At 32.9% G+C, this 11319-nt stretch overlaps 1 protein-coding gene across 1 annotated transcript; it reads right to left on the bottom strand.

Annotated features, from left to right (window-relative positions):
- Nucleotides 1-7491: 7491 nt before the first annotated feature.
- On the bottom strand, nt 7492-10989 carry LOC139845202 (uncharacterized). The gene is made up of 2 exons (XM_071835444.1): nt 10867-10989; nt 7492-9045 (listed from the first exon to the last, which is right to left on the bottom strand). Exon 2 carries the CDS (start codon nt 8808-8810, stop codon nt 7620-7622), a length of 1191 nt encoding a protein of 396 aa, XP_071691545.1. The 5' UTR covers nt 8811-9045; nt 10867-10989; the 3' UTR covers nt 7492-7619.
- Nucleotides 10990-11319: the final 330 nt, after the last annotated feature.

Raw genomic sequence — 11319 nt, 5'->3', positions numbered from 1 at the left:
ATGACAGATGTGATAGTCAAGAATATATCAAGAATTAAAACTAGATGGAGCATATTGACGAATGTTTTGGAAGTACGAAGAAAGGAAGAAAGTATAAAATATGGGAGATGTGGAAATAAGGAAACGTATGAGGTTGATTTATAGTAAAATATCTGACAGAGAAATCGAGACAGATTATTGCATTAAATCGAAGAGGATCATAATTTCCTTAATTGCCGAAGAATCAAATATTATATAGATTACAAAGATTTTCATTAATCCGGAGATCAACCGTGATGATGTCAAAAGATAAGACGAATCCCTATTTTCTCATTTCACTCTTTTACGATAGCTTCACTCATACGTTTCGAGTAATCGAATTATTTTATCCATATTTCTCAATCATTATAAAACCCTATGAATCAACTTATATTCATCATAATAACATTCTTATTGTTAGCCATGACGACCTCGATCAAATTTCGGGACGAAATTTCTTTAACGGGTAGGTACTGTGACGACCCGGAAATTTCTGACCAAATTTAAACTTAATCTTTATATAATTCCGACTTGATAAGCAATGAATTTTAATAAATTTTGAACCTTCGAAAAGAGTTCTACACAAGCTTTTGGTCACCCTTTTATTCCTATGATTCACGAACGTCATAACTTGATTTAATTGTTTAATTGTTTAATTGTTTAATTATTGTGTATATATATGGATTTATATATATTTAACTTGAAAATATGATAATTCAATATCTCATTAAGTATATTAACAAAGTATTATATATATATATATATATATATATATATATATATATATATATATATATATATATATATATATGTATATTCATACTACTAATTTAAAGAGTTTTCAAACAACATATATATATTACTATTTAAACGACGTAATTAACTTATGTTAAAATGTATTTACATATAATGTATTACGAGTGTAAATACATCCTTACAAGTATTGAATACACTTTATAATATACCAATACATATAAAGGATAGCTATACTCGTATTTCTGTTCAATTTCCTCAAAGAATTCTACTCGCATTCATACGGTATTTTTACCAGTATTATACACAGCTTCTAGAAGTATTTACTATTTGTATATACCAATAAAAATCTGCAATTATTTGTGTAATATGTCATCCATGACCTAATTAATTTAATATATCATGCATGACTTAATACAATTTAACTTATCTTAGATATTTTCACTAAAAGCCAAAATTATAAGCTTATAAATAAGAACCATTTTAACTCATTTTTACTCCACATTTTCTTAAACTAAAAACACACACTTGAATGCTCTCATATCATACTTTAATCTCAGCAACTTTCCTCTTCATAATCAAGGTAAAATACTTCTCAAAATCCTTGTTCAATTCCTTGTATAGTTGCTATCTTATTATACTTATAAAACTTGTAAAAACTAGAACTTGTTTTGGTGAACACCAAGCTTTTTTGAAAAATTAATCTAATCTTTCTAACTTAACTCTAATAACACTTATTTATATGTATTATGATATTATATTAAGTTAATATAAGAACTTATAACTTGTACATATGAAGAACACCTTGAAACTTAACATATATCCTTTAATCTCCATTCGGTAAAAAGCGGGCTGTTTTGGGTTGGGAATTAAAAACTTATCTTAGACTTTGAGTTCAAGGCTAAGACTCTATAAATATGTTAATATATGTAAATAAGACTTCCAGTATTTTTTTCATGATTTTAGACAAAGTGGAAGTATTGTATCAAAAATCATATATTGGGTGGATGCCGGGATTTTTCCAAATCTGTCCACCGACACAAAAAGAGGTTAAAGCTCTAAAAATTACTACTTGGGATGAACTTTTCGAATTGGTTTTGTAAAATTTACTTATTAATGAATCTATAGCAATTTGATTCACTTTAAACGGAGTTGTAATGAATATTTGGCGAGCAAAACAAAATCTGCTAAAATTAACGTTGTATGGACGAAATTTATATTATAAAAACTATATTAACCATATCCTTGTTAACTTTTACTATATTCTATATATATTTGGACATGTTATCAGTAGTATAATAAAATATTATAATCTTGGTTAATTCTGTGATTGTATATATGTATAATAATATTCTTGGTACGTCCTAACACAATAAGTATACAATACGTTTTGATAAATCCTAAGACAATACGTACACAATACGTCTTAGTTAATTCTAAGACAATACGTATACAATACATCTCTGGGTTGATGCAAAGACAATACATATACAATACGTCGTGGGGTAATTCTAAGATTATATATATATATATATATATATATATATATATATATATATATATATATACCGATTATTGGACTGTTGGACTTTTCGGACTACTAACAAAGGACTACTAACAATGGACTACTAACATAAAATGTTAAAATTATTATATAAGTATTCTATAAACTTGCTTTATTTTATTCATATGTCGTATTATTATCTGAATCGTTATTATTGTTATAGGTTCGTGAATCCAAGGACGACGGTCATATTTTTAATAAGTTGAAAACTTATTATTAATATACTTTTACTACTGTGAGTATATAGTCCCATTTTTAAACTCTACAAATATTTTGGGATGAGAATACATGCATTTTATGTTTTACGCCATAGACACAAGTACTTAAAATATATTCTACGTTGAGTTGTACCACTTTTCATATCTTCCCTAATAGCTTGGTAACTAATATTTACACGTTGTAAGAACATGTATACGCGAATCCTATTGATAGATCTATCGGGTTTGACAACCTCAACCGGGCTAGTCGCTCTAGTATCGTAAACGGTTGCATAGTACTTCGTTTTTACTACACTTGGTACAGTGTAGGGAGATTTCATAATAAAGGGAATATGCCACATTAATGGTTAAGTATGGTTACCGAAGCGCTCAACAACTTATAGAATACTTTTATACATTTGCGAGTGTACATATATTTATAACTATGAAATCTTGTGGTCTATATTTATATCGATGATAAACCTATATATCTCACCAACCTTTGTGTTGACTGTTTACGCATGTTTATTCTCAGGTCCTTAAGAAAGTCTTCCGCTGTTGCATTATCTGAGTAAGCTGTGCATGGAGTCTCATACTTTTATTTAAATAAAGTGTTGCATTCAATAAAACCTTTGTCATGTATTATATTCGACTGTTACGTCACGTGTGTACTATTTGGAAACCGATGTATTTTGGGGATTATTTCTTAAATAATCGCCCGCTTGTTTAAAACATGCATTATGTATAATAATGATGTGCTTTTTATGAAACGAATGCAATATTTTCTAAAACGTATCATATAGAGGTCAAATACCTTGCTATGGGACCAATGAGAACGTACTGCGTTTATAGTAATATGGACGGGTCGTTTCACATGCGGTTGAGGACTCACTCGCACGAGTGAGGTCTCGTCCGCGCGAGTGAGCACTGGTCAGTTTTTGGTGAAATTGAAAAGGTTGTAACTTTCAAACCGTAACTCCGTTTTCGATGAATAAACTATCGTTGGGCTCGTCTTGAAGTGTACTATCCAATGATAAGGTTTTAAAAGCTAGATCAAACTTTACTTTGGTCATAAGAAGAGATTTTATTGTGTATATCTTGTTTTGTACTCGTTTAGTGTTGTTATTGATTGAGTTTATGATGTAGGCTTACCCTATAGTGAATATATGATGATATGTGTTAATTTACTGTATGTATTGATGTTTATGTTGTACTTTTTGAGTGGAAACCCGTATAAACAACTGTTGCTACTGTTCTTCATCACTCGCACGAGTGAGCCTTCACTCGTCCGGTTGGGGTGGTCAACCGTGTCATGAACCATGCGAGTGAGTGGATATGGAGAACTATTATTTTGGTTAAGATGATACGTACGGTTGAGATGTGACTCGTACGAGTCACTGGTCATGCGTGTGATGAACCGTACGGATCATTTAATCCATTGATGGGTGTTCAGTCATAGACCAAACATACGAGTAAGTTGTCACCCGTGCGGTTGAGTGTTATCAAACGTACGAGTGAGAGTGTTACTCGTACGGTTGGTGAACCAGTTGTTAAGTGCTTAAGTATTGGTATTTGGTGTTATTGTTTTATTGTCGGGTTGTTATCGAGACATTATAACTAACTTGTGTATATGTCTTTCTCAGGAGAAAAGAAGAAAGAGAAGGTTCAGTGATTAGACAGCTGAACACCTTCTCATTTGCTGGTAATCGGTGAGTGGGACTAACTGGAGAATATAGTATAGAGTAGCATGTTATATTATGATTGCCATGCTTGATAGTTATACTTACTGATACAGTTAGTTAGTACGTTGTGATGACTGCATGTTGGTTGATGCTTGTCTGCTGGAGCCCAGTGCGTCCCTATTGTGTGGTGACCTCTGTAGGAGAGATCAACCTGCGGGTTGGGTTCCTCATGTGGTGGTCTAGACAATCGTGGTGTATATATATGTGAATGACGCGTCCGTCGCGTGTGGATTATATATACAACACGGCGGTGGAGGAACTTCTGGTAAGCCCCAGTCCGATCAGCTGGAGGTTAATGGTTTGGCCGAGCCGCCAGAGTCTCTGTAGACGGCACTTGGGTGATGTTTGTGTGTTAGATTTTGTGACATGATTAGTATGACGGTTCCTGTATACTATTGCCTGTTGTTAGTCGTACTCACTTAGCTTCGTGCTAATTCCCCTCCATCTCCTCCCTGCTGGTTGTAGCTTTGTAGATATTGCTTTTGGGAGAAGACGGGCATGCCAATATTATATTTGACAGTGTTTAACTCTGATGAAGTCTTTTATCATATGAATTGTGTTCTTTTGTAAACCTATTGTAATTACGTCTTTTCCGTTTAAAACATGTATTTTGTTATGATCACGTGACACTGTTAAAGTGTATTTGGTAATTAATAAATAAATGCTTCCGCCACGTATTAAAAAAAATATAAAAAAATAGCGGTGTCACAATAATGCTTCAAATATTGTACATATAGTTATGGAGGTATTTTATCATAAGGTTGTACATAATGTTTCATCTATTATACAATTGACATGTTAATATTATTATTAATTTCAGTTAATTATTTTAATAACATTCTCATGCGAGTCTTATAATTTTTCTCTTTATTTTTGAATTTTATTTAAGTTTGAATAATCCTTAATTATGAATAATAAAATCGATTGGGTCTGCGGCGAAGATCGAGACCGGGTTTCCTCCTTGCGTGCGTGGGATGTCTGACCAACTAACTAAGCCGTTAAAAAAAATCATTATAGAGATTTATTAGATATAATAGATTTTTAGTAAATGATTATATCTTAATTTTTAATTAATTAAGATTAATAACATCATCCATATTTTTATAAATGACAAGTTTTAGTAAAATGAAGATTAAATTCTAAAAGGGAAGTGATCCTTCCACACTTGTTTTTAGTCCATACACATCATTATTAATAAAATTCCTATTTTGCCCCTACTAGATTACTCCGATCCATATCACCCTTTCGTGTTAAATTCTCAAGACAATGTTTATCTAACTTCCCAACCTAATCTCTCTCCATCAATTGATTACATCAACAACTAAAATGAAAACTTTGATCTTGTAATTTTGTTATACAACTACATGATCTTATACAGTTCATATACATATTTTTTTTTTTTTAAATTCACACCTTAAGTTATCTATTGAATTGAAAATACATTTGTTCAAGAAATGAGCTTTTGCCAAAAAAAAAAAAAAAAGAGAGAGAGATTTTGCCAAAAAAGAAATGAGCTTTGCCGACTCAAATCAAATCGGATTGAACTTGTTATGATACGATTAAGATCACGGATGATTTATTTTGAAATATCGAGATTTAATTTAATGGTATTTATCATTGTTATCAATCTCTGGAATTAGAGCAAATTCATATACATCGATGACGATTGACTGCGTAGTCATTGTTATTTGTGTTCTTGCATGTGTCATTTATCATCTTACTTGTAATCGACTAATTTCCATAAGTATATTCTTGTTTTTGTAATTTATATTGGCTGTTTCATACTTTCATGTCATATCCGTTCTTGTTCACACGATCGACTAATTTCATTTATCCGAGTTCTTGTAATTTCAAGATATGTTGCAAGAGTAATTACTTGAATGTGTAGTAGGGTGATCGTCGATATCTCGCCTAAAAATACTAACAAACCGCCCTTAGTACATTTCATGTGGGGTTGCTTTAGGTGGTGCGTGGCGGCACTTCGTTAACGAACTCTTCTAAAATTGAGTGCAGTAGATACGCAAAGAGATTTTGAATTCCATGGTGGTTGTGACGGTTTATAACTCTAAGTGATTAAGATTTAAGAGTATTCTCAGATTTACTCCTATTCAGGGGTTTAACATTTGGAAATAGAGAGAAATAAATGACCGGAATAACATGTGCTTAAAGATTGTGTTATTTGTTTATTAATAAATTAATACGGAGTAACTAAATTTTGGTTTAGGTTGAAGGATATAATAGTCACTTTACTTAATTTGGTGTGAATGGACCAAAAACAAGTGTGGAAGGATCATCTCCCATTGTGAAATGATGACATCATCATTTTAGAGATTTAATAGAAGTTATAGATGGACAAATCGTGCCACAGTTATAAAATGAAACACGAACTAAAAAGATTAAATTCAATTACAGGATTTTGGTCCGCTCCGTCTGCCCTCGAGATAATTTAAGGATCGAGTCCCTGTTATGTGGTTCGGGTCAGTGGCGAAACTAGGATTTCTTTCACCGGGGGCAAAAAAAAAATTTAACCGTAGCAATTTTTTTGGACAAAATTTGAAGATTTTGGGACAAAAGTTGAATATTTTGGGGCAAAATTTGAAAATTTTGGGGCAAAAGTTGAAGAATTTGGGGCAAAATTTGAAGGTTTTGGGGCAAAATATGTAGGTTTGAGGGCAAAAAATAAAATCCACCGGGGGCAAAGTCGAAAAACCCTAAATTTATACACTGAAAAAAAAAATCCACCGGGGGCGGCCGCCCCCCCTTGCCCCTTAACACTTTCGCCCCTGGTTCGGGTTTCCGCCGCCCGAAAGCGCATGTGTGTGGATAATGATCGGATGAGTGGCTTATTCTTTCGTCGGTAATTCCAAATATTTGCTTTAAAAAAAAAGGATGACGTGGTCTCAAACGGTGAATTATCGATATACCATCCGCATTCCTTTCTTAATATTTTTATCCGTGATTTAAAAAAAAAAAAATATTCGTGATTCAAATCTAATTACCATATATACTTCTGTAACCATGCAAGACTATTATTGTTTCAATTTGTTGGGACGTCGTTTTGATTTTTATTTCGTTACATTTTCCAAAAAACACTGCATGACCAAAAATCTAGGGTTCTATTATATTAAAAGATGAGTATGAGTATTAAGAGGTTATTAAACGAATAGATAATCAAGTAATCTGTGTCATCAAGGATCAAAACAAAATAAAAGATTGCAATACCAGGAATGATTAGTGGAGACATTAAAATTACAGAACCAAAAATAGCAATTATTATTAAAGCTAAGACCTTTACAAACTGTATTACCACAAAAATGAGTTCACATATGTTGTCACCTTCATCATTTATAAACTAGACCTCAAAGGAAGCATAGGCCAGCCATTAAGCTGAGGCGAACCTATCGGGGTAGAGTGTTGACTCGGAGAAAAAAGGCTCAACTCCACAAACACAGGTCGATCCCCGTTTTGTTGATCTCTTTCCATTGTCCGAGAAGAAATTGATCCCCTTTTCGTTGAATTTATCGAGTTTCTCCCACTGCTAGCCATAAAATCATCAAGTGGGTTATGATGGTTAGCAATTAGTGACAAAGTCTCATTATTTTCCCCAATAATCCTTCTTGTAGCCTCCATATCTTGCAGATTCTTTAACGCTAACGAGTCTGCAATCGGGAAGTAAACAAGTATACATATCCCAACCCCGACGCAGCAGAAAAGAGAAACGAAAGCCAAGAATGCGATAACTTCAAACACAACATCCCCCGGATTAAATAAAACGGACAACCCTAGTAACAGAACACGTAGCGGAAAGAAACTAGAAACAAAAAATATCAATGTGTACACTCTTCTTTGCAAACCCTTATTGATGACCAAAATTAGTATCCGCTTCCCCAACCAGAACAAATAAAGTGTTAACAAGGTGGCAAAAAGACCGAGAAATAAGGTACTTAATAAAGGGTAGTAGCAGCGAGCAACATCATTCGGATAATCGTTTGTGATTTTGAAAAAGTACCCGTTTTTGTTCAAGTGCAGATCTGTCTCGTATTGAGGCCCAACTAATACAACTGTCATTTGAAGGGCGAACAGCGGTATAATACATAAAAGAATGTATATTGTTGTTTTGAAGTTCCATTTTTGGCTCAGCGGGCCTGATTCGCTTCTGTGTAAGGATGCATGAAGAAGAAAAACGAGAGTGAGGAACAGACACGGTTCTGAAAATCCTAGGTTTGACACGATGTAACATTTGCATACAGTTTCCTGCAATTTCGGGGCGAGATTGTGTAATACCCGGCCGTCACGTCTCAAGAATTCTAGGCGTACAATCTCTCCAAATCCCCACCAGATTGCAAAAATGATGAAGATGATTCGAACAAACCATGGGCCACTGAAATATCTGAGTTGGGTACGGTTTTGACTACGAATGTGATCTCGGAAATAGAACGAGTACAAGATACAGAGCAAACCAATAAGAGATAAAACGGTGATGAGAAAGATTGTAACCACACCAAGTGCATCAGCAACTACACTCGTCAGGAACATTACCCAAATAATGGATTCCACGCATGCTCTCTGACAACATGGATACACAAAAGCGCCTGGTAACTTTACAGTCACATATATCTGGACACAGGCAAACACTGAGCAATTGCTGATACAACTGTCCAATTATTTATCAATCAACAATTTTGTGTAAAACAACTTCCCATGTAAGATTACGACATTCCAATCATAGTGAGTAATATTGTGTCTCCAAGTAGCTAGCCAGATAAACCACCTACATAAGAATATAGATGATTATGTTATCAGCAAATTCACCAGCATTGTGTGTTAAAAAAAGAAAAAGAAAAAAAAAGGGAAATACTTTGTGTAGTTACTAGACATTGAAATAAGATGACCGGGCTTTCACAAATCTTTCTTAAATTCATAGTCGTTATGTACATAAAACTTCGATATTAGGAGCAAGATGAAGTCTAGCATGTGATATATCATATATGTGTATTTCCACCCCAAATGCTCATACAGGAGAACAAGTGAAGTAACTAACTTTCTACAAAGTCAAGGACTTGGTAGTTTTGCTAGTGAAGCATCAGATAAGGTACATGCATTAACTTTTCATGATGCATATACTAGTAATATAACAATAATACAACACAGGGTAACATGTAACAAACATCATCCAGTAACAGATGGTTCATGAATATATATACCAAAAAATAGTGCTAAAAAGTGACAAGGAGTTGAATGGGTAAAATGATATACCTTGTGTTAAAATTAAGAGGTCAATAACCAAAAATAAAAGTTGGTTCAAACAACTGATCAGGAAAAAGAAAAAAAAAATCCTTTTCTTAGAGGTAGAACATCAAATGCATCACAGCAGAACTAACATTATAGAACTGTGCATTTTGAGCATGCAGCATGGATTTTAACCCATGGATAACATAAGGATTGACTGTAAAAGCCTGAACACAAACCTTTCACCCATAAAAAATGCTCAAAACACACAAGAAAGACAGTAGATACCGAATAATGCATATGAATCTATCATGTTTTTAACATACAAACAAATTTAAAATGGAAGTTAACCTATATGCTGATTGCAGAATGCATACGCTTTACCCGTTAATAAATAGGAACACTTACTGTTCTAGGGGTTTTACAGAGGATCACAGTCGGTGGAAATTCCAGAATTATAACTCAATGGGGTCGCGAAATTTTTTTCAGTACCAATTATATTAGATTGCTATTTTAGTGATAGTTTACCTTCAAAAAATTATAAATTCGAAAATATATAGGATTCGAGTAGTATAATTTAGTGGTGTCCTATATAATCTAAAAGGAAAAACTATAGATTTGAAAAATATATGGGGTCATACATTTAAATTTAGTGGTGTTCTATACAATTTACAGAGTATTTTCTACGATAAACTTTCAAACTAGCGGTGTCCTGTGACCCCACGAGTCTATACATAGAATCGCCTCTGATCACAGTATATACTTTATGGTTTCCGTTGCTACAACGTGCATACATAAAAAATCATTAATATTAATTGATTAATACTGTGAAAGTTTTTGTCTGCATATAACAAGTATCTACAAATCCAGCTAATATACCAAGCATCCATCAAAATCCATATATCCTCCAACTGTCATCAAATACCTTAATAATATCATATTGTCAGCGCTCATCTCTATAATCAAAATAAACTTAAAAATAAATTCCTAGAATAATTAAACATTACATACACTAAACAGATTGTTCTCCAGCTTAATGAAGATACATAGAACAATTGTATTGTATGTATGTACGCATTAGCCCCAAACATTTACTGTATTAAAATCAACAATTTATTACAACATTATTAACCTAACAATTAATATTTCGAATTCGTTAAACAATTATAATCATCCTAATTACATGAAATTAACGAAATCTAATATCTAATTATGATAGTATAATCTTAAACGCCTAGGGAGATTTTAGTTTACGAAGCCAAAAACAACAAATGAAAGATATATAGAACAATTGTATTGTATTGAATGTATCATATGAAAATTGAAATTGAAATGAAACGAGGAATTACAGAAAATAACTTACGATTAACGGTGAAGTTAGGGATGAGATTGCGAATTGAAAAACCTGAGAGAGAAAGGGGGAAGGAAAAACGTAAGGTAAGGCATTCCAATTCTAATTCTAATTCTAATTCTAATTCTAGTTGTAGACAAACAAGAGGAATGCAAAGAGAGTGAAACCTTGCTGCTGACAGCCTGTCTCCAGCTTTATATTATGTAGTAGATAGTAGACCAGCCAACTAAATTCCATCCATTTTTTTTTTAGTTAATACAACTCAATCGATCGATAATTTTACTTTATTTGTTTGCATTTCCAACTCAATCGATAATTTTACTTTATTTGTTTATTTTCTATTATTTGAGTGGTTATGCAATTGTTAATTGTACTCTATAAATATACTAGTTTTTGAGCCCGTGCGTTGCACGAATGTGTAAAAAATGTCATTTACAGTTCATATTGGTATGTAAATAGCGATAC

Source organism: Rutidosis leptorrhynchoides, chromosome 4 (assembly GCF_046630445.1).
Source record: "Rutidosis leptorrhynchoides isolate AG116_Rl617_1_P2 chromosome 4, CSIRO_AGI_Rlap_v1, whole genome shotgun sequence".
In the NCBI taxonomy this organism is placed as follows: domain Eukaryota; kingdom Viridiplantae; phylum Streptophyta; class Magnoliopsida; order Asterales; family Asteraceae; genus Rutidosis; species Rutidosis leptorrhynchoides.
The sequence above is the reverse complement of the archived record's forward strand: the minus strand, read 5'-3'. Positions and strand labels throughout refer to the sequence as shown.